Source organism: Ovis canadensis, chromosome 11 (genome assembly GCF_042477335.2).
Source record: "Ovis canadensis isolate MfBH-ARS-UI-01 breed Bighorn chromosome 11, ARS-UI_OviCan_v2, whole genome shotgun sequence".
In the NCBI taxonomy this organism is placed as follows: domain Eukaryota; kingdom Metazoa; phylum Chordata; class Mammalia; order Artiodactyla; family Bovidae; genus Ovis; species Ovis canadensis.
Genome location: NC_091255.1, coordinates 17,979,722 through 18,003,778, shown reverse-complemented (window position 1 = coordinate 18,003,778; position 24,057 = coordinate 17,979,722). Strand labels below are relative to the sequence as shown.

Genomic DNA, 24,057 nt, shown 5'->3' with positions numbered 1-24,057 from the left:
TGAAGCGTTGGGAGCCAGGCAAGGATGAAGTCGACTGACGACTGAACAATTCTTCCGCGTGGGTGTGCCCCATGGGACTCCACACTGGGAGATCCGGAGACCTTCAGTTAGCCTGCCTTGGGACGCGGTGGGTTTCTGTCGGGAAAGGATCCGGGCGCGGCGAGTTGTTGGAGGAGGCGGCCGGCAGGGGGCGCGGTGGTGTAGGCACAGGGATGGCTCAGGGCGTTTGGAACGGCTTTCCCCGGAAATACGGGGTTATCTATTAACAATAGTAAAATATAGTTCGAAACTATGTTTATTTGGATCGCTAAGATAAAGGTCAATTGGAATCGTTTCAGGAGTGACCCAGACCTTAATATAGTGGTGTGCGCAGCAGCGGGTAGTGCCAAGGTCAGCCTCGGGGAAGATAACCAGGGTCGGGTGGTTTTCCCGGGGCGAGGCTCATCCATTGCACCCTAGATGAGCTGACCCCAGCGATTTCCCCAGATGTGGATAACTCGGTTGCATAATTTGTGGTAGTGGGGGACTGTGTTGGTGCTTTCCCCTGTCCTCTTTGTATCTTAAAGGGGTCTAGTGGCTCATCTCTAATGCTGAAGGGGTTATCACATAAAAGTAGGTGGGTAGTGGTGAGTACAATACACAGACCTAGTGAAATAGAGATCTTAAATACTAAACCACTATGGAACGTTCTTCTGCCAGGTACAGGCCTTTTGGGTTTTGTCAGGATTATTTATTTAACTTCAGCTGTCTGAGCTTTAGGACCTGAGTTTACCTGAATGGTTTTGAACGTTTTTAGTTTTGGAGTGTTACAATATCTCAATTTTTTTTAGGCTGGTTATATTTTGCAGTTATATACCATTTTGGGTGTATGGGGATAAGAAAAGCATGTTATTAAAACTATTTTCAGTTCTTTTAGCCTTTTATATGTGGTTACCAAAACTTGTAAAATTACATGTTGTTCACATTATATTCTGTTGGCCATCATTTCTCCCTTATTTTGAAAAAGTCTCCAGGAGGTCTTGCTGTATTACTTCTATAACATGCTTCCCCTTCCTGGAATGCCCTGCCTTCCCTCATCAATCTTTGACACTCAGCTCTCACTTGTAGCTGCCTGGGATTCACCCAAACTGCCACAGAATCTAAGATGGACTGAAACATTACTCGGTACTGAAGGCACAGTGCTGCATAAGGTGCTTCTTTTAAAATCAGAAGAAAAAAAGATGAATTTTTAGGTGGAAGAAAATGTATATAACAATGTAATCTTTTTAGATTAATACGTTTTTCATGGAGGAAGGGTCCACAAAGACAAAGGTGTATAGGATCCTTCAGTCATAATGTGGTCCTTAACCCTTTGATTGGTGCTCATTACTTTTTTCCTCTAATTCTGGCAGGTCTATTTCCTCTACAGTTTGTGATCTTATTTATTACAGGGAGACTCTATCTCCACATGATTACCCTTAATATCGCCAATGCCTTAGGCTAGTTCCTGGCACCTTAAGTTTAGGTGGCTGTAAGTGACTAGTTTCATATGAGTAACAACTTGAGACTGAGAAGGCGATGGCACCCCACTCCAGTACTCTTGCCTGGAAAATCCCACGGACAGAGGAGCCTGGTAGGCTTCTGTCCATGGGGTCGCACAGAGTCAGACACGACTGAAGCGACTTAGCAGCAGCAGCAGCAACCTGAGAACAGGTTTTTGTTTTTTTTTTTTCCTTATGAGTAGCACTCATAGAAACTCATGGATACTTTGTGAATGTTGAAAATACTGGAGTAGGCAATGTGGTCATCAGAAATAAAGTTCCCATGAGGATTTATTGTATAACACAGGGAGCTCTCCTCAATACTCTGTAATGGCCTATATGGGAAAATAATCTTAAGAAGAGTGGATCTATGTATATGTATTACTGATTCACTTTGCTGTACAGTAGAAGCTAATACAACATTATAAGTCAACTATATGCCAATAAAAAATATTTTTTTAATTTTAAAAGAAAAAATTTAAAAAGAAAAAGACTTCCTCAGCATAGCAAGAACAGCCTTAGAATGTCTGTGAAAGCATACCTTGGGGGGACACAGCCATAGAGGACTCAGCGCCGTGGCCAGCCTGGCATTCATGGAAACAGCAATGCCATGGACAGCAAACCATCTGGAGTGAAATTAGAATGGTAGGTCAATAATGAAATTATAACATATAACTGAGGTGGGCTGGGTCACACTTTGTGGATGACAGTATCTAGCAGGTGGCTAAGTAGAGTGACTGTGGTTTATACTGCAGAGCCCTGTGGATGGGAAATGTAAAACCAGGGCCAGTGTTACATCCGAAGTGCCTCAGAATGGGTCTGGCTCCCCGAAACATAGGGTGTGTGTGCGTAGAGTGTCTATAGAGTTGCTCCGGCTGGTAATAGACATTTAGATTCCGTTGTCAGCACCATGGACTTCTTAACTGTCAGACCTGCTCAGTGAGCTTATATAACAAAAGGCAGCTTTCAGAAATTACTGCCACACATTATATTTCTGAACACACTCTCTCCTTGACTCCCATGAGGCAAAGATATGAGTGGAAATTCAGAGATAGGGTGAGACTCACAGACTGAGCGCCATGTCTCTTGGGACAGAACGTCTTAGTTGGCAGAGGCAACCGTGGTCTGAGAGAGGTGGGTGTGTGCTGGTGCTGCCCCTCCCCAGGAGTGCAGGAGCTCCAAACACCGGCTCTGCGGAGGGGCGGGCTGCGCCTCTCCACCCTGGCTTATCTGGGGCCTTGACGTAGTTGGTCACGAGCTGTTTTATTCTGTGTATCAATATATTAATATGTGTATATATATACACACACATATGGACATATATTCACTATAATTATTATTATTGTTGTTCAGTTGCCCAGTCATGTCCAACTCTTTGCGACCCCATGGACTGCAGCACCAGGCTTTCCTGTCCTTCACCAGCTCCCGGAGCTTGCTCAAACTCATGTCCATTGAGTCTGCGATGCCATCTAACCATTTCATCCTCTGTTGTCCCCTTCTTCTAGCCTCAGTCTTTCTCAGCATCAGAGTCTTTTCCAGTGAGTCAGCTCTTTGAATCAGGTGGCCAGAGTACTGGCTTCAGCATCTCACTTCAATGAATACTCAGGGTTGATTTCCTTTAAGATTGATTGGTTTGATCTTGCAGTCCAAGGGACTCTCAAGAGTCTTCTCCAACACCACAGTTGAAAAGCATTAATTCTTTGGTGCTCAGGCTTCTTTATGATCCAACTTTCCCATCCATACATGACTACTGGAGAAACCATAGCTTTGACTATACAGACCTTTGTAGGCAAAGTAATGTCTCTGCTTTTAAATACACGGTCTATGTTTGTCATAGCTTTGCTTCCAAGGAGCAAGCATCTTTTAATTTCACGGCTGCAGTTAGCATCTGCAGTGATTTTGGAGCACAAGAAAATAAAGTCTATCATTGTTTCCATTGTTTCCCCATCTGTTTGCCATTAAAGATGGGACCAGATGCCATGGTCTTAGTTTTTTGAATGTTGAGTTTTAAGCCAGTTGTTTTCGCTTTACTTCTGTCACCTTCATCAAGAGGCTCTTTCGTTCCTCTTCGGTTCCTGACGTTAGGGTGTTGTCATCTGCATATCTGAGGTTGTTGATACTTCTCCTGGCAGTCTTGATTCCAGCTTGAGCTTCATTCAGCCTGGCATTTCGAATGATGTACTCTGCATAGAAGTTAAATAGGCAGAGTGACAATACACAATCTTGATATACTCTTCTCCTAATTTTGAACCAGTCTGTTGTTCTATGTCTGGTTCTAACTGCTGCTTCTTGAGCTGCATATGAGTTTCTCAGGAGGCAGGTAAGTTGGTCTGATATTCCATCTTTTAAAGAATTTTCCACAGTTTATTTTGATCCACACAGTCAAAGGCTTTAACATAGTCAGTGAAGAAGAAGTAGATGTTTCTCTGGAATTCCCTTGCTTTTTCTATAGTCTCGTGGATGTTGGCAATTTGATCTCTGGTTCCTCTGCCTTTTCTAAATCCAGCTTGAACATGGAAGTTCTGGTTCATGTATTGTTGAAGCCTAGCTTGGAGAATTTTGAGCATTACTTTGCTAGCGTGTGAAATGAGTGCATCGTGTGGTAGTTTGAACATTCTTTAGCATTACCTTTCTTTGGGATTGGAATGAAAACTGACCTTTTCCAGTCTTGTGCCACTGTTGAGTTTTCCAAATTTGCTGGCATGTTGAATGCACTAATAATTATAATTGTTTTGAGAGGGTAAAATCAAGCACAGATACCTAAAATATGGTAAAATCACAATTTGAACCTAAGAGTATCTGATACTAAAGCCTGTGTTTAGAACTAAATATGGTGCCACATATTTCTTATAGTGGTTCCACCAGGACTTGGTCTTCTCATTATGAAGAAAAAAGAGTCTAACAATATTATTGAAAGTCTGCCCCCTGTATTTCACAACCTGTTACATCGATATCATTTCAGTGCACTTCTTTACAGTACTTTTCCTTAAGGATATACATTTTTACAAAATTGCAGTCATGGTATACATACCATTTCCTATCTTTTTTTCCTCTTAACCTTTTGTCTTTCATGTTGTTCACTATAATATAATGTGCCTTTCATGTTCTTACTATTGTATATTTAATACTCCACTTCCCTGCTGCTTTGATTCTAGAATTTGGGGGTGATTTTGATTTTTTGTAATTATATAATAAATACCATGTACACAGGACACTGTCTTTCTCTTACTTTCTACAGTTAAATGACATTTCCTGATCAAAATGTACGAACATACTTTGGGCAATAGATGTATATAATTAGGGTTAAAGTTTCCCTGAGCCACCAGGGAAACCCAATATTATAGTCATGTTTCAGAATATGTAGGAAAAACACATTAATCCATTCTTGTGTGTTATACTAACATATGTTACTTTGCATTTTGATGCATTTGCTTTAAGCATCTTAAATGCTTTTCTGTATTTTCCTGATTACCTACAGGGGAAATTTTATCACTATTGTAATAAATAAAAATACCCTCCCAAAATACAAAACAAAGCACTTATAAAATCATACAGACTAAGTGGAAAATAACTTCCAAGAGGCTGCAAAATATGCCACTCCCAACTGTGTCACTGTGGCATAAGGATTATTTTTAAGCCCAAAGCACTAAAAAACAGCAAATATGTAAGAGTGGTCTGGCCTCCCTTTCTAACACAGGGGAAAGAAATATTCCAGAGACGAGGGATAACGCCCAGAGATGTCTGCACAAACAAGTCTTGTTAAAATCATTATCTTTTTTAACCTCCGCATGTATGCTACGTGCTTCTCCACAATTTTCTCTCTCTTGTTCAACTTAATATAAAAACATTTAGGTTTCCACTTCTTTAGGTCTTCATTTCCTTATGAGGGCTCTTGTGTCAGATAAACTTCAGTTAAATAAAAGTATGGTTTTGTCCTGTTAAACTGTGTGTTCCAATGTAATTTTCAGGCTGGGCCAGAGACTCTAATAGAATAGAGGAAAAGGTTTGCCTCCCTTGCACTACTAAACCCTTAACACTATTTTTAGTTGCTGCAGAGTTGTTTTGCCCAGAGCGCCTAGCCAGCGAGGGTAGAAAGAAAAACACAGTGCCTTGTCAATTTTCGCTGTCTAAAAAGAACAGAGGAGCACTCGCTTTGTTACTCAATCCAGGCCAGATGCTGCTTGCCTTTGCGCTGAGAACTGCAAGACTTGAATCTTGTAGACGTCGTATTTGTGACCCCAACGACACGGACGCCTGTCCAGGAGAGCAATGGCTTGGGTGGGGTGGCAAGGCTGGAGGTCGCATTTGACGCGCATTCTGTTCAGCTCTCACAGAAACCCTGTAAGGCAGGCATGCAGTATTATTCCCACTTTACACTTTTGGGAAACGGTGATTGAGAGAGACTTGTGGGTATCACCTAGTTGCAGAGTGGAGCGGCGATTCAGACTCAGCAACCGATCCTGCTACCCTCTTCCTGTGAGGCCCGCGCCCCCGCCGTGCCCTGCTCTGCCCTCCGCACGCTGCTCGGACTCCACACCCGTAACGAAGCTCCACCGAATTTTTCGTCTGTCTGTGAAGACGAAGAATTGAAAAATCTCAGCTACACTTGGTCTTTGGGGTCGGCACCAGGCAGAGCTAGAACGAACTAGACGCTTGTCCAAAAGCAGTGACGTCAAATGACAAGGGACAAGAGGTGGGGATATGTAGATGAGGGGAGCGGTGGCTGCCGGCTGGATTTCGTTTTTCGCCGGGTAGAATTTCCCCTGAACGTCCAAAGGATGTATCTTGGTCACTGTCAAATAAATAATCCTTCAGGTTCCCGTCGAAGGCCGAAATAGCTTGGAATATAATTGACCATAATTCTGTTGTGTGCTGAGTTCGAGGGTGACGTCCCAGACTAAGCTTAGAACTCATACTTACCTGGCAGGGGAGATACCATGATCACGAAGGTGGTTTTCCCAGGGCGAGGCTCATCCATTGCACTCCGGATGTGCTGACCCCTGCGATTTCCCCAAATGTGGGAAACTCGACTGCATAATTTGTGGTAGTGGGGGACTGCGTTCGCGCTTTCCCCTGGCGTGGTTTGTGCAAGGGAAGACATAGACGCTAGTTTTGGGGCCCTGCTAACTTTCCTGTTTTTGTGGTCGTTTTCGGGTATATGAAGCGGAGGCAATAAGCAGTTTTCTTGCAACATGGAGAATCTGGTTTGGACTTCTTTTGTGTGTTAGTTGGCAAAGGATTTCTTTGTAATGCGGGAGACTTGCATTTGATCCCTGGTTTGGGAAATTCTCTTCGAAAAGGGATAGGTTACTCCATTTAACTCTGGCCTGGAGAATTTGGGTCGAAAGAGTTGGACACGACTGACTTTCACTTTACTTGGAAGCAAGGCAGCAGCCGATTTCTAGTATCAACTGAGGAATATTATGTGGATAGACAAATCTGCTGGGCTAATCCATGCACTTTCAAAGAGTTCAATTCAGCTTCCCGTGTATAGAATCTGCCAGCAATGCGGAAGACCTGGGTTCAGTTCCTGGACTGGGAAGATGCTCTGGAGAAGGAAAATGGCTGCTGCTAAGTCACTTCAGTCGTATCTGACTCTGCTCGACCCCACAGACTGCAGCCCACCAGGCTCCCCCGTCCCTGGGACTCTCCAGGCAAGAATTACCTTCTCCAATGCATGAAAGTGAAAAGTGAAAGTCATGTCCGACTCAGCGACCCCATGGACTGCAGCCCACCAGGCTTCTCAGTCCATGGGATTTTCCAGGCAAGAGTACTGGAGTGGGGTGCCATTGCCTTCTCCAGGAAAACGGCTACCCACTCCTGTATTCTGGCCTGGAGTATTCCATCAACGGTATAGCTCATGGGGTCACAGAGTCAAACACAACTGAATGAATATTTTAAAAATGGTTTAAAAGTAAACTTTCACTATTCTAAGAATGAAATGAGCTGTTTTCTTTATTCTGTGGGAAAGACTGTAGGACGCTATTTCTATACATTCTGGCCTTATGGTCCTCTTTCTGTGTTTTCAAAACCAGTAATTTTTCATCTGCTGACATCAACCTTCCATCCACCACCTTTTTTAATTTTTTCCAGATGAGAAAGCTCCTTTTATTAGGGTGGAAATGGTGCACCAAACTAGTCCCTGACAAAAATACTTAGATCTTCAAGATATGGAGATGATACTTAACTATAATGATCAAAATGATCACATGGATCACAGCCTTGTGTAAATCAGTGAAGCTATGAGCCATGCTCTGGCCACACAAGATGGCCAGGTCATGGTGGAGAGTTATGACAAAACGTGGTCCACTGAGGAAAGGAATGGCAAACTCCTTCAGCCTTCTTGCCTTGAGAACCCCATGAACAGTATGAAAAGGCAAAAAGATAGGACACTGAAAGATGAACTCCCCAGGTTGGTAGGTGCCCAATATGCTACTGGGGAAGAGTGGAGAAATAGCTCCAGAAGGAATGAAAAGGCTAAGCCACGAAATTAAAAGACACACTCCTTGGAAGAAAAGTTGTGACAAACCTATACAGCGTATTTAAGAGCAGAGACATCACTTTGCTGACAAAGTTCGGTATAGTCAAAGCTATGGGTTTTCCAGTAGTCATATGTGGATATGAGAGTTGGACCATAAAGAAAGCTGAGCGCCGAAAAATTGATGCTTTCAGATTGTGGTGCTGGAGAAGACTCTTGAGAGTCCCTTGGACAGCAAAGAGATCAAACCAGTGGATACTAAAGGAAATCAACTCAGAATTCATTGGAAGGACTGATGCTGAAGCTGAAGCTCCAGTCCTTTGGCCACCTGATGCAAAGAACTGACTCATTAGAAAAGACCCTGATGCTGGGAAAGATTGAAGGCGGGAGAAGGGGACGACAGAGGATGAGATGGTTGGATGGCATCACCAACTCAATGGATGTGAGTTTGAGCAATTTCTGGGAGATAGTGAAGGACAGGGAAGCCTGGCATGCTGCAGTCCATGGAGTCGGTGCCTTAGCGACTGAACAACAAGAGCTGACTTCTCCCACTTAGTCAGGTTCAGAGCAAGGTCTGGGCAGAGTAAGTCCCTGAGGAACTTGTGACAAGGCGAAGTGTTTAAGACCCGGACCAGTAGATGGAAACCAAGAGAAGAGCCCCCACCCATGAGGACCAGCTGCAGCAGGGCCCCGAATCTAGACCCTGGAAGAGAGGCTCCAGTTTTCCAGAGGAGGACTAGGGAACAAGAGGAGGGGGAACTGAAGGAGGTGGCAGCGAATAACAATTTGTTTGTTTTAAAAAAAAAAAACCTACCAACATCACACTAGTGGGTCTGACATCCCCTTTAATCATAAGTTGCTAAATTTACAACATCAATAAAAACACAAGGAAAATAAATACATTGGCTTTATCATATTGGAAGTGGTGTGAACGGTAGGGCGTGGGCAGGCCGGCGGGCAGGCGAGCAGCAGCCAGCACAGGAGGCGTCTGAGTGGGGCCGTGAGTTTCAAGGGTCCTCGTCCCAGTCGTCCCAGTCCTGGCTGTAGATCCGTGGGATCTTGCACGGGGACGCCCAGCTCTCGGCCTCGAGGTTCACTTGCTGCTGGTCTTTCTTCTCGGCCGCATTCTTTTTGTCCCGTTGCTGTTGTAGGTAGCGCAAGAGAATGTTTGTTTTTTCTGTCAAAATTATCTGTTCAGACGGGTACTCCTGAGTGGGCAGGTAGACTGGTGGACGTCGGTTCGAGGCTTTGCAGAGACAGTTGGCATGGAAGCTACTAAAATTGCTTTTGTTGTAGACAGGCAGCCCTTTCAAGAAATCAGCCATCTTCTGTTTCCTCCGTCTCTGTCACCGTCGTCGCTGTTGTTGCCGCCGCCACCACAGCTGCCTTAACTGCCTCCCGCCTCCTGCTTCCTCTTTATAAGGGCCCTTGATTACATTAGGCGCACCTGGATAATTCGGACTGTTCCCGCCCCACCCAGTCGCAAAGCTCATCGCCTCCCTACAATCTCTTCTGTCACAAAGGTGGGTCACATTCCGGGCCCCGGGGATTAGGCCCCGAGCGCCTCCGTGGCCGTCAGTCAGCCTATCAGGAGGCCCCGGTACAGTCGGCGCTACGGAGTGACGTCACTAAGGTGCGCGGAGTATGTAAATGAGTTCGGCGTCGGCTGGCCCTGTTCAGCATGTACTATGAAGCGTTTGTGTTATTTTGCAAATACTGCGGTACTGGCAACGTGCTTTTCAGGCCTTTATAGTTGGGAGAAGCCGTTATTTCGTAAGTGAGGGTGTAGAGTTGCGGTGAAGAGAGTGACCGTAAGTGTGAAGTGTTTGGAAGGTGAGGCTGAGTCGGCGGGCAGAGCGAGCAACTCATACTTACCTGGCAGGGGAGACACCATGATCACGAAGGTGGTTTTCCTAGGGCGAGGCTTATCCATTGCACTCCGGATGTGCTGACCCCTGCGATTTCCCCAAATGTGGGAAACTCGACTGCATAATTTGTGGTAGTGGGGGACTGCGTTCGCGCTTTCCCCTGATATATACGGGTTTAAAGAAGACATCGTGTGGTTTTAGTGTTAGAAACATAGTGTGGAGAAGGTAATAGTATCCCACTCTTAATGCTCCTTGCACGGAGGAGCTTGAAAAGGTGTAGTCGACTCTAAGTCGGACACGATTGAGTGACTTCACTTTAACGCACTGGAGGAAGTGGCAACGCGCTCTAGTGTGTTTACCTGGAACAGCCTGGAGGGCTGCTGTTTCTGGGGCCGTACAGAGTCGGAGACGACTGAAGTGACTTAGCAGTAGAGGTTTAGTAAGCCTGTGCATCTGTGTGATTAAGATTACGTATGGATCGGAGAAGGCTAGAATGGTACTCTAGTACTCTTGCCTGAGAAAATACCAGAGATGGTGGAATCTGGTGGGCTGGTGTTTGTGAGGTCTCACAGAGTCGGTTACAATTGAAGTGACTTAGCGGCAGCAGATATGGAGTAGTGACTCCATGTACTATAATCAGTGGGGTTTTTCAGGCGAGTTTACTGGATGAGTAGCATTTATCATTTTCTAGGGGATTTTCCAAATCCAGATATCCTCTATTGCAGGTGGATTCTTTACCAATTGAGCTACTAAAGAAAGCCCAAGAATACTGAAGTGGGTAGTCTATTTTTTCTCCAGCGGATCTTCCCAGCCCAGGAGTCCAACCAGGGTCTATCCTCATTGGGGGCAGATTCTTTCCGTCTGAGCCACCAGGGCAACTCGAAATGCGTTTAATTATTGGGTTCAGTTCAGTCGCTCAGTCGTGTCCGACTCTTTGCGACCCCATGAATCGCAACACGCCAGGCCTCCCTGTCCATCACCAACTCTCAGAGTTCACTCAAACTCACGTTCATCGAGTCAGTGATGCCACCCAGCCATCTCATCCTCCGTCGTCCCCTTCTCCTCCTGCCCCCAATCCCTCCCAGCATCAGAGTCTTTTCCAATGAGTCAACTCTTCGCATGAGGTGGCCGAAGTATTGGAGTTTCAGCTTTAGCATCAGTCTTGGCTCAGAGGTTAAAGCGTCTGCCTCCAATGCAGGAGACCAGGTTTCGATCCCTGGTTCGGGAAGATTCCCTGGAGAAGGAAATGGCAACTCACTCCAGTATTCTTGCCTGGAGAATCTCATGGACAGAGGAGCCTGGTAGGCTACAGTCCATGGGGTCGCAAAGAATCGGACACGACTGAGCTGAGCGACTTCACTTTCACTTTCCGAAAGAACACCCAGGACTGATCTCCTTTAGGATGGACTGGTTGGATCTCCTTGCAGTCCAAGGGACTCTCAAGAGTCTTCTCTTGAGTCTTACTGGGTTAAACGGCCAAATTTACAGTACTGAAATGTTTGTTTAGCTGCAGTTTTCAGGGGAAATTACCGATTAAGTAGTTGCAGGAGCTGGTTGGTTGCGAATATGCTTTAGTAATGTTCAGAACCGTTTTAAACGCTATTACTCCACAATGGTATTTTTTTTTTTTTAAAGAGAATCTCTGAGGGTGACTGGAAAAGAATTCTAAAAGGAAGTAAACTGAAAAGTACACAGGAAGTGGAAGTTAGCATAAACATGATTAACAGTCGACGCTTAATTTTTGCAGCTTTAGGAAACGTATGAAACAAGCAGGTCTGAAGATTTGAATATTTCATGTCAAAATGTCATATATTAGTGTAAATGCAAATAAATAAAAAATTTTTAAAGGTCAACGTTAAAATCACTTTTTAAATAATTATTTTTGCCAGCACTGGGTCTTAATTACTGCTGGAGGTTTTTCTCTAGTTGGGGAAATGGGGGCCACTTTGTTGCAGTGGGAAGGTTTCTCGAAGAGTGTGGGCTCAGTAGTTGTTGCCCAGGGACCTAGTTGCCCCAAGGCATGTGGGATCATCCCAGACCAGGGATCCAACCCAGGTTCTGTGCATTGATAGGTGGATTCTTGACCACTGGACCATCAGGGACGTTCTAAGATGACTATTATTTAAAGAACAAAACAAGAATTAAGTATTGAAGATCTGGAAAAATTGGGACCCTTTTTCACTGCTGGTGGTAATGTGAAATGGTGCAGTTACCATTCTAGTGTGCATAGGTTCTAGTGTGCATAACAGCAGCTAACAACTATAGACAGTTCCTTGGTTCCAGGCAGAGTTCTAAGCACTTTACAGAGTACTCCCATTTATAGATGAGGAAATTGAGACCCATGAAAGGTTAAATAATTTCTTCAAGGTCACACAGGGAAGTGACACAGCCAGGCTGAGAACTTCAGAGTCTGAACTCTGAACCCAATCCACAGACTGTCTACCCTCTACATAAATGTCTGCATTTGTATACTGTTTGTTCTTTTTTGGACAAGAGTTATTGTGGTGCAGAATTTTTTAAATATTTATTTATATTTATTTTGGCTGCACTGGGTCTTATTTGCAACATGCGGGATCTTCTGGTCTTGGCATGTGAGATCTAGTTCTCCTACCAGGGATTAAACCTGGGCACCCTGCATTGGGAGTGCCAAGTCTTAGCCACTTGACCCCCAAAGAAGTCCCCTAACTTTTCAAAGTGAATGCCCTCCTGGGAATTCCCTGGTAGTTCAGCAGTTAGGACTTCGCACTTTCACTGCGAAGAGTTCGAGTTCAATCTGTGGTCCGGGAAATAGGATCCCATAAACCTCAAGGCCAAAACAAAACACACACTCACAAGTTAATACTCTCCTAATGGTCTTGATGATGCAATAAATGTGTATTTCTAATTCTACTTCTTGATATCATCACTTTTTCACTCCCTGCTGCTAAGTCGCTTCACTCGTGTCTGACTCTGTGCGACCCCATAGACTGCAGCCCACCAGGCTCCCCCATCCCTGGGATTCTCAAGGCAAGAACACTGGAGTAGGTTGCCATTGCCTTCTCCATTTTCACTCCCAGGAATTGACAAAAATATTGAGTTCTTCAATTTCAATAGTAACATTGAGAATAAAATTTAATCTTTTGGAATTTATTTTTATGTATTTAACTTTGGCCATGCCTCATGGCACCCCACTCCAGTACTCTTGCCTGGAAAATCTCATGGACAGAGGAGCCTGTAGGCTGCAGTCCATGGGGTCACTGAGAGTCTGACACGACTGAGCGACTTCACTTTGACTTTTCACTTTCATGCATCGGAGAAGGAAATGGCAATCCACTCCAGTGTTCTTGCCTAGAGAATCCCAGGGATGGGGGAGCCTGGTGGGCTGCCGTCTTTGGGGTTGCACAGAGTCGGACACGACTGAAGTGACTTAGCAGCAGCAGCAGCAAGGTATGCAGGATTTTAGTTCCCTGACCAGAGATCAAACCCAGGTCCCCCGCTTCAGGAGCTCGGGGTCTTTGTCCCCCAGTCCTATTCATTATAAATGAAAATGGACAAGAAGTGAAAGAAATGTGAAAGAATCGAACCTTTTTCCTTGCATTTCTGGTTCAGTTAGAAATAAATATGTTGCTTTCTTTTGAAACAGGATGTCTCGGGCTGTTCACCTTCCAGTCCCCTGTCCTGTTCAGCTTGGTTCCTTAAGAAATGACTCCTTGGAAGCACAGCTTCATGAGTATGTCAAACAGGGGAACTATGTGAAAGTGAAGAAGATTCTTAAGAAAGGTATGCATCATATTAAAATACCACATGCAACTTGATTCACATTACTGAATAGCATTGGAAGGAAAACCAGGTACATCATAAGACTATGAATTCTTGGGGGAATTGGAAGTTAAGTTTAGAGATGAGCTGTTCTCTACCAGTGCAGTTGGCTTGCTCAACAGAGATCATAAATCGCTGGAGGCTGTTATGTTATGTTTTGTTTTGTGCTAAGAAACCATGAAGTCTTCCGTTCTTTAGGCCCCTAAAGGTTTCACCTCAGGCCCCAGCCACCCACTTTAGATTCTGCCTGTTTCTCTTTTCTCCTTCAAATCTACCCCATCTACTGAGTCTTCTGAGGTTTGTGGTGGAGTGAGAAGGCCAGTTTTCATGGCTCTCTTCTTGCTTGCTCCTTACAGGCACTTGATATTTTGTTTTCAAGGTGTTTCTGTTTGTCTTGTTTTATAATCGATGTATAATGGCTTTACAGTGTTGTGTTAGTTTCTGCTGTGTACAACAATGTGAATCAGCTATGAGTAAACATATATTCCTTCCCTCTTGAGCCTCCTTCCCACCCCAAACCCCTCCTACGCCTCCAGGTCATCACAGCGCGAGGAGCTGAGCTCCCTGTGTTGCAGAGCTGCTCTCCCACTAGGTATTTTATGCATAGTAGTGTATATATGCGGAGAAGGCAGTGGCACCCCACTCCAGTACACTCGCCTGGAAAATCCCATGGACGGAGGAGCCTGGAAGGCTGTAGTCCTTGGGGTCGCTGAGGGTCGGACACAACTGAGCGACTTCCCTTTCACTTTTCACTTTCATGCATTGGAGAAGGAAATGGCAACCCACTCCAGTGTTCTTGCCTGGAGAATCCCAGGGATCAGGGAGCCTGGTGGGCTGCTGTCTATGGGGTCGCACAGAGTCGGACACGACTGAAGCGACTTAGCAGCAGCAGCAGCAGCAGTGTATATATGTGTCCATGCTGCTCAATTCATTTCACCCTCTCTTTCCCCTGGTTTGTCCAAAAGTTTGTTCTCTGCTTCTTCATCTGTGTTCCTGCCAGCAAATAGGCTCATCTGTGCCATTTTTCCAGATTCCATATGGATATATATATGTGCTTGATTTTTTCTTTCTGATTTGCATCACTCTGTAACAGACAGACTCTAGGTCCATCCATGCCACTACAAATGACTCAATCATTTTCAAGGTGTTTTGTTTTTGTTTTGCTGCTGGGCAGATAGAAACAACAAACATAGCTCAGGGAATCTTCAAAAGAACAAACACACAGAAAATCATACTCAAACGAAAACTCTGTTGGTATTTGCTCCTGATCTAGAGATCCAGACCTGCTTTTTCAAGAGTAACCAGAAGTAACCAGTATTAAAAAGAAGGCTTAGAAAGTTTCTCTCAGCTGGTTTATGGAGCAGTCAAGGTGACCTAATTTCTCTACAGTGTTTCTCCATTTGCCTCAACAGTATTCCTGACAACTTCCAGAAGGGTAGCACCCATTTTTTAAGGACTCAACTATCTCCAAAATACTTCTCTCAAAAAATTCTGAAGTGTTTCCATGTACCATCCCTAGAATCTGTAGATAAAGTGGCTGATGGTAAACTAAATTTATTTAAAAGCTTCTGTTTTTTACCCCCTCCAAAATTGTTCAGTTTACTTCATAACAGATCTGTGTGTGTTTTAATACGAAAATTGATGTTCAAGATGGGTATGCTATGACTTCTAGTGTCTGCCTATCCATATCCTCCAACATGAGAAGCAGAGTTCTGTGACTTTTTAAAATCTGTCTCCTAGACATCTCCTGAGTGTTCTGTATCTTCATATTCCTTTTTTTTTTTAACTTTTTTTTTTTTTTGAGGTATAGTTAATGTGGGCTTCCCAGGTAGCACTAATGGTAGAGAACCTGCCTAACAATGCAGGACATGTAAGAGATCCACATCTCTTTGGTCCCTGGGTCGGGAAGATGCCCTGGAGGAGGGCACGGTAACCCACTCCAGTGTTCTTGCCTGGAGAATCCCCATGGACAGAGGAGCCTGGTGGGCTACAGTCCATAGGGTCGCACAGAGTTGGACACAATCGGAGTGACGTAGCACGCATAGTTAATGTACAGTCTGTAAGTTTCAAGTGTACGACATAGTGATTCACAATTTTTGAATGTTATACTCTACTCCAGTTATAGTTGCCATAAGCTATTGGCTATATTCCCTGTGTCGTACAACATATCCTTGTAGCTTATTTATTTTATCCATGTAGTTTGTACCTCTTAATTCCCTCCCCCATTCTGTCCCTCCCCCTTCCCTCTCCTCACCAGTAACCACTAGTTTGTTCTCTATGTCTCTGTGAGTCTCTGTCAGATTCACTTGTTTGTTTTTTAGCTTCCACATATAAGTGATATCATACTTGTCTTTCTCTGTCTGACTTCTTAATGCATCTTCAAATTCTTCATATTAAACTAGAGCAGGCAGTGAGGTTGACAGGTATAACTGGATACAAAGCAGGACCTCATCTGTGCCTGGCAATTTTGTCTAAAGCCTCAGAGTGAAAAACAGGGAGTGATATATATCCCCACGATCTAAAGCAACACTTCTTAGGAGATGGCCAAAATGATCTTGGACCTTCAACTCCATTACCCACCTCAGGCTATCTAAGAGAAGGTGATGGGGCAGTGGTGTGAGTGTCAGAGGAAAAGACTGTTCCAAAGGCATTCACAGGAAACCAAGTAAGAGGCCCTTCAGGTGAACCTTCTGGAGAGAATTCTGGTGCCGGGAGCTGGGAGCCTATGGCTCAGCCTGGTGAACAGTAGAAACATGCCAGCTGACCCCAGCTGCCACTAAGGTGGCATGAATTGAGCCTGACATGTTACCTGGAATTTAGAGATCAAGAGGACTGCCATCTGCCTCCTACCTGGAGCAGCGCTTGATGGCCGAATGAGCACGAGAGACCAGCAGTTGGAGTAGCCGTACTTTCATCAGCTGTGGGATAGACTCTGGAGGGTAGCTGAGCATCTGAAGGGACCTCAGCTATGAAGGAAGGGAGAATTCCAACGGAGAGGCTGGAGCTATAGCAAGAAATCAGCAGAAATGTAAATCAGAACTACAATGAGGTATAACTTCACACTGGTCAGAATGGCCATCATCAAAAAGTCTACAAACAATAAATGCGGAAGAGGGTATGGCGAAACGGGAGCCCTCCTGTATTGTTGGTGGGAATGTAAATTGGTACAACCATATGGAGAACAATAGGGTGGTTTAGAAAACTAAAAATACAACTGCCATTGTTGTTGTTTAGTCGATACGTCATATTCAACTCTTTTGTGACCCCATAGACTGTAGCCTGCCAGGCTCCTTTGTCCATGGGATTTCCCAGGCAAGAATACTGGAGTGGGTTCCCGTTTCCTTCTCCAGAGGACCTTTCTGACCCAGGGATTGAACCCGCATCTCCCACTTGGCAGGCAGATTCTTTACCACTGAGCTACCTGGGCAGAACTACCATATGACCCACCAATCCCAGTCCTGGGTATATATCCAGAGAAAACTCACTTAAAAAAGATCCATGTACCCTGGTGATCATAACAGCACTATTTACAATAGCCAAGACATGGAAGCAACCTAAACGTCCATTGAGAGGTGAATGGATAAAGAAGATATAGTACTTACATATAATGGAATATTACTCAGCCATAAAAAGAATGAAATAGTGCCGCTTGCAGCAGCATGGATGGACCTAGAGATTATCACACTAAGTGAAGCAAGTCAGACAGAGAAAGACAGATACCGTATTATATCACTTACATGTAGAATCTAAAAAAAATGATACAAATGAACTTAACTTACTAAACAGAGTCACTGATACAGAACTTACGGTTACCAGTGGGGAAAGGGATTGGAGGGATAAATTGGGAGACTGGGATTGACATATGCACACTGCTATATATATATAATAAATAATAAGAACAGGGAACTCTACTCAATACCTGTAATGTCCTTTATGGGAAAATAATCTAAAAAAAAAAAAGGGTGATATACGTGAAATTAAAAAGATGCTTGTGCCTTGGAAGGCAAGCTATGACAAACCTAGACAGCATATAAAAAGCAGAGACCTCACTTTGCCAACAAAAGTCTGTATAGTCAAAGCTATGGTTTTTCCAATAGTCATATATGGATGTGAGATTTGGACCATATAGAAGACTGATTGCTGAAGAACTGATACTTCTGAATTATGGTGCTGGAGAAGACTCTTGAGAGTCCCTTCAACTGCAAAGAAACCAAACCAGTCAATCCTAAAGGAAATCAGTCCTGAATATTCAGTGGAAGGACTGATGCTGAAGCTGAAGCTGCAATACTTCGGCTACCTGATGCAAAGAGCCGACTCATTGGAAAGACCCTGATGCTGGAAAAGATTGAGGGCAGGAGGAGAAGTGGGTGATGGAGAATGAGATGATTGGATGGCATCACCGACTCAATGGACATGAGTTTCAGCAAACTCCAGGAGATAGTGAAGGACAGGGAAGCCCATTATGCTTTGATCCATGAGGTCACACGGACTTAGTGACTGAACAACATGTATGTGGATAACTGATTCACTTTGCTGTACAGCAGAAGCTAACACAACATTGTACATCAGCTACACTCCAATAAAAATAAAAAACAAAAAGTCAGGAGAAGAGTACAGTGGCCTGCATTAGGGCAGTATGTAGTAAGGTGGAGATCCCTGAAGGACCCACTAACCTCTCCCACAAAAGAGCAGGCATTAGGACAAAGCCAGAGGCCAGAAAGAGCATCAGCTAAGTACAAAGGCCTTCGCCCCTTGTCATCTCATTGGTCCTCTCCCTACTTCAGCTCCGGAGTTGTCAGAAACAGCTTTGAGATTAGAAGAGTGGAAGAACAAGGAAGAAGTTTTGATTTCAAAGGATAGAACAACTTATTGCCTGAAATGAATCTGTGCTTAGAGTGCCTCAAAGGGACTAAAAGAGTGTGGTATCTACCTGAGGTGCCTCTCAGGAGAGGGGAAGAGAGCACTAACTGACAGGGTGTCCTGGAGGGCAGCAGAAGGAGAAGAACTATTTCCTGACGGTGTCCTACTTAGTTCGTCCCATTCAGAAGACCAGATACTACAGAGTATGAGTTCTAAAACCCAGTGGATGAGTTCCAGAACCTCAGCCCAGACGGTATTCATTTTTTTAAAGAATTTTTGTGTGTGTGGACCACTTTAAAAATCTTTATAGAATTTGTTATATATTACTTCTGTTTTGTGTTTTGGTTTTTTGCCCACAAAGCAGGCATATGGGATCATAGCTCCCCGACCAGGGTTCAAACCCACACCCCCTGCATCGGAAGACAGAGTCTCAACCACTCACCACCAAGGAAGTCCCTCATTCCTCATGTTTTTAATTATATGTATAGTAATTGAGCCTTGGGATTAGAGCAGCCAAGAAAAAATGTACAGTCCTGGCTTCCACGAATATAATCCAGCAGGAGACAGAGACATGAGATAGCAATTCAAGTCCTGAGATGGGCAGCGGGTGAAGGAAGCACAAGTGTATTTCAGCCTCCTGTCTGGGAGGCAGTCAAAGGAAAATTCTTAGAGAAAGTGATATTTAGGCTCAGACCCTAAAGAAGAAAAGTTGAAGTGAGAGAAGTAAAAGGTGAAAGTTGGAAGCAAGAGAGGATTAGAGTGATGCAGAGCTCAGAGGATGGGAAAGTGTGTGCATGATTGAGCTAGAGAAGAAGGCAAAGTGGCAGGAGAGCATGGCACGGGGTGAAGTTGTCAAGGTAAGCTGCAGCTCGAGGAGGCTTCATGGGCTGTTGGAAGGATTTTAGTAATAGGTGCATCCGTATTTAGGATTGTTACATCTTCCTGGTGAATTGACCCTATTATCATTATGAGATGTCTCTCCTTATCTCTGGTAATATTTGTTGTCTTGAAGTCTAATTTTTCTGATATTAATACAGCCACTTTAAGCTCCTAATGCTTACAGCTGATAAAATATCTTTATAGAGTTAAAATATGTCTTCTGTAGAGTGCATTGAGTTGAGACTTGTATTTTAAAATGCATTCTGATACTCTCTGCCTTTTAATTGGAGTGTTTAGTCCATTAACATTTCATGTAATTATCGATATGGTTTATTACAAAGAACACAATTCAGGAACAGCCAGGTGGAAGAGGTGCATAGGACAAGGCATGGTGTGTGTGTGTGTGTGAGAGTGCTTGGAGCTTCCATGCCTTCTTTGAGTATACCACCCTTCCAGCACTTCAATCTGTTTACCAACCTGGAAGTCTCCAAACATAATCAGTTAGGGTTTTATGAAGGTTTCATTATTCAGGCATGATTGATTCAACCATTGGTGATAGATCTCAGTCTTCAGCCCCTCTCTCCTGCTGGAGGTGGGACAGGATTTGAAGTGGAGGGCTGTGGCAGAGCTGAAAATCGTGGTCTTTCTCGTGACCAGCCCCATACTGAAGCTGTCTCAGAACCCCTCAGCCAAGAGTCATTTCAGCAGCATACCAAAGACACTTGTCATTCCTAATGCTAAGGACATTCCAAGGATTTTAGGAGCTCTTATGCCAAGTACCTGAGAGTAGGTTGCTATGTTCTAAACGATTGCTCTGGCTGCAGAAGGCTATGACGTATTTAAGCGGAGAGAAAAAAAAAAGAGTAGGATGTGGCTTCCCTAGTGACTCAGTGGTAAAGAATCCGCCTGCCAAAGCAGGAGACCCAGGTTCAATCCTTGATCCGGGAAGATACCACATGATGCAGAGCAACTACGACTGTGCGCCACAACTGTTGAGCCTGTGCTCTGGAGCCCAGGAGCCACAGTTACGGAGCCTGTGTACCCTAGAGCCTGTGCTCCACAGGAGAAGCCACTGCAACGAGGAGCTTGCACACCGCAACGAAGAGTAGCTCCTGTTTGCCACAACTGGAAGAAAGCCTGCGCAGCACAGAAGGCCCAGCACAGCCAAAAATAACAATAAATACATAAATGAATAAGTAAGATTAAAAAAAAGAAAGGAGTAGGATGACTTGTTTTTTGGTTTGAGCAACTGGGTTGAATGTGGTATCCCTGCCTGAAAGAGGAGTAGGTGTGGGAAGAAAGCTTTTGGGAGTCAGTCTGGGCCACCTGAGTTAGACACCTGAGATTTAGGCAAGTGGCGTGTCAAATGGAAGCGGAGTATATGAGCCCGCAGCCCAGAATAGACCTGTCTGCAAATCCATGCTGAAACCAAGGATGATCTAGAGAAGATGGCCAAGAACCGTGTTGGTAGGAACCCCACTCTCTTATAGACAGGTTGCCCTTATTGGAGCAGGAGTAGAGAAAAAGGGAAGGGAAAACCAGGCGGTTTGCAATAGTTATGTCAGTAACCAGGTTGAGGGAAAGAATGATACATACATTGATCCAGCATTCATTCAGTAGTATGCATTTGCTGGGCAGCTACAGTGGCTGGCAACCGGCTGGAGGTGCAGAGAGCAATATGACCTGCTTCCTGCTTTTAAAGACCTCACAGTTGAGTAGGGGAAGTAAATGCATTTATAACCCAGAGAGCTATGTACACAAAGCACAGTGTGGTCACTCTTAGCTGGGAAGCTGAAAGGAGGCATCCGGGAGAGATGAGAAGAACTGAGAATCTGCTCATAGGAGGCCAAGATTGGCATGCATAGCAAGAAGTCCCCAGAAAGGCTGGAGGAGCAGAGAATGGATATGGAAGGGCTGAGACGAGAGACAAGGGGCTCCTGTGTGAAAGTGACTGGAAGGGACCTTAAAACTCTTTAAGACTTAAGGAACTGCTCAACTAGAGGTGATAGGATGAGATGAAATGATAGTCACCTTATTCATGTTACTGTGATGCAATGAAAAAATGTGGTTGATTCAGAAAACCACGGACTGCCTGTTCACAGAGCACTGTGCTTTCTGGCATGCTGGAAAACCTGGGGCAGAAAGGTCTGTACAGCAGGAAGTTAAGTGACAGTTACACAGCATCGTAGGTAAGGTGTGTTCTTTGAGGAGACGCTGGGACTAACTTTTGCCACAAGTAAATGGTTGGCTTCTTCTGAGATGTGGAAGCCAGGAAGATGTCATTGACGACCAAAGTTTGAGATGGTGTATGTAATGCTTTCTTAGAGAAATGAACTTGACTGGAGCTCAGACCGCCTGATGAAGACACCGTGGTTTTCTAGAAAGAACGGGGCCTGATCAAGTGCCACATGTACCTAGCAGCACCTGTGGTTCCCTTGAGGAGCTTTGTGACAGGTGCTCCAGCCAGCCTGTGTGAGAGTGGGGACATAACCACACCCTTTCCCTTTAGAGGAGGAAGTGAGACCATGGGTTAAAATGCCTGTCGTGGAGAAGACGTTCATAAACCACATGGGTGCCTTTGTTATTATGCAGGAGTAGACTAGTTCTCTGTCTTTTTTCCTCCCTCCTCGCCCCCACCTCTCTTTCAAGACAGAGGAAATCTGGCCTGTCCAAGCAGGCGGACTTGAGCAGGCAGAGGCCGTCCACGCGGACCGGTGGCAGGAAGCGTGTGCTCGGCCTGCAGAGGGCTGCGGGGCTCGGGATGCGGTGGCTGGGGCGACGGCGGGCTGGAGTAGGAGTCGGAAGCGGCCGCCTGTGATTGGGTGCCAGGAAGCCGTATGCTAATGAGGCGTCCTGCGGCTTTGACGTGTTTCTGGGCTATTTCCGAGCGAACATGATATTTTGAAGTTTGCCGTTTTACCAAGTTACGGGATGGAATATGGAAAAATGTTTGTGAGGCGGCGAGGGGAGCGACACAAATGTGGCCGTCACTAGAAAGTGAGAGGCTCCCGCAGACGCAGCCGCGGCTGGCGGGTGGAGGCTAAGACTATACTTTCAGGGATCATTTCTATAGTCCGTGACTAGAGAAGTTTCTCTGATCGTGTAGAGCACCCGAAACCACGAGGAGGAGACGCAGCGTTTTCTTCTGAGCGTGAAGTAGGCGACTGGTGTTGCTTGTGCAGCTGCCATCTGCCGTTGATGATCGTTCTTTTCTCTCATTTGAGAGAGTAAGAGGGAGAAAACGCCGTCTGAGTGGTTTCTTCGTTTCTATTTTATGTTCTGAAAAGTGAGACTTAAGGTTAGCTATTTGGGGGATTAAGTTTGGTTCTGTATATCGCTGAGATTTTTTTGGGTTCCAGGAGCTAATGATGTACACGGAGGTCTGCCGTGATGCAATTTATGCCAAGAGTTAGTCACCATCTGCAGTGATTTTGGAGCCCAAAAGTACAAAATCTGACACTGTTTCTACGTTTTCCATCTATTTCCCATGCAGTGATGAGACCGGGTGCTATGATCTTCGTTTTCTGAATGTTGAGCTTGAAGCCAACTTTTTCATTCTCCTCTTTCACTTTCATCCAGAGGCTTTTTACCTCCTCTTCATTTTCTGCTATAAGGGTGGTGTCAGTCTGCATATCTAAGGTTCACGTAATGACTCCCCGGGTCATTAGGTGCCCAATATGCTACTGGAGATCAGTGAAGAAATAACTCCAGAAAGAATGAAGGGATGGAGCCAAAGCAAAAACAATACCCAGTTGTGGATGTGCCTGGTGATAGAAGCAAGATCCGATGCTGTAAAGAGCAATATTGCATAGGAACCTGAAATGTCAGGTCCATGAATCAAGGCAAATTGGAAGTGGTCAAACAAGAGATGGCAAGGGTGAACGTTGACATTCTAGGAATCAGCGAACTAAAACGCACTGGAATGGGTGAATTTAACTCAGATGACCATTATATCTACTACTGCGGGCAGGAATCCCTCAGAAGAAATGGAGTAGCCATCATGGTCAACAAAAGTCCGAACTGCAGTACTTGGATGCAATCTCAAAAACGACAGAACGCTCTCTGTTTGTCTCCAAGGCAAACCATTCAGTATCACAGTTATCCAAGTCTGTGCCCCAACCAGTAAAGCTGAAGAAACTGAACTTGAACGGTTTTATGAAGACCTGCAAGACCTTTTAGAACTAACACCCAAAAAAGATGTCCTTTTCATTATAGGGGACTGGAATGCAAAAGTAGGAAGTCAAGAAACACCTAGAGTAACAGGCAAATTTGGCCTTGGAATGCAGAATGAAGCAGGGCAAAGACTAATAGAGTTTTGCCAAGAAAAAGCACTGGTCATAGCAAACACCCTCTTCCAACAACACAAGAGAAGACTCTACACATGGACATCACCAGATGCTCAACACCGAAATCAGATTGATTATATTCTTTGCAGCCAAAGATGGAGAAGCTCTATACAGTCAGCAAAAACAAGACCAGGAGCTGACTGTGGCTCAGATCATGAACTCCTTATTACCAAATTCAGACTCAAATTGAAGAGGGTGGAAAACCGCCAGACCATTCAGGTATGACCTAAATCAAATCCCTTATGATTATAGAGTGGAAGTGAAAAATAGATTTAAGGGCCTAGATCTGATAGATAGAGTGCCTGATG

The 24,057-nt window shown here is 44.7% G+C and overlaps 1 protein-coding gene, 3 non-coding genes and 1 pseudogene across 7 annotated transcripts in view; all 5 read left to right on the top strand.

Moving 5' to 3' along the window:
* TEX14 (testis expressed 14, intercellular bridge forming factor) overlaps window positions 1-24,057 on the top strand; it is a 126,733-nt gene continuing 102,676 nt past the window's right edge. For 3 of the 4 annotated variants that reach the window (XM_069602621.1, XM_069602623.1, XM_069602620.1), the window contains exons 1-2: window positions 1-127; window positions 13,489-13,625. In XM_069602621.1, coding sequence (XP_069458722.1) covers window positions 72-127; window positions 13,489-13,625 — 193 coding nt within the window. In that variant the 5' untranslated portion in view covers window positions 1-71. Of the gene's footprint in view, window positions 128-9,635; window positions 9,832-13,488; window positions 13,626-24,057 lie in introns of those variants that run through there. The other variant, XM_069602622.1, reaches the window with a different exon arrangement.
* LOC138415577 (U1 spliceosomal RNA) lies at window positions 404-547 on the top strand (annotated as a pseudogene).
* Window positions 6,433-6,596, top strand: LOC138415509 (U1 spliceosomal RNA). The gene has a single exon (XR_011247267.1). It is a non-coding gene; the product is annotated as a U1 spliceosomal RNA (small nuclear RNA).
* On the top strand, window positions 9,866-10,029 carry LOC138415531 (U1 spliceosomal RNA). The gene has a single exon (XR_011247289.1). It is a non-coding gene; the product is annotated as a U1 spliceosomal RNA (small nuclear RNA).
* LOC138415613 (small nucleolar RNA U3) lies at window positions 22,446-22,660 on the top strand. Its single transcript, XR_011247360.1, has one exon. It is a non-coding gene; the product is annotated as a small nucleolar RNA U3 (small nucleolar RNA).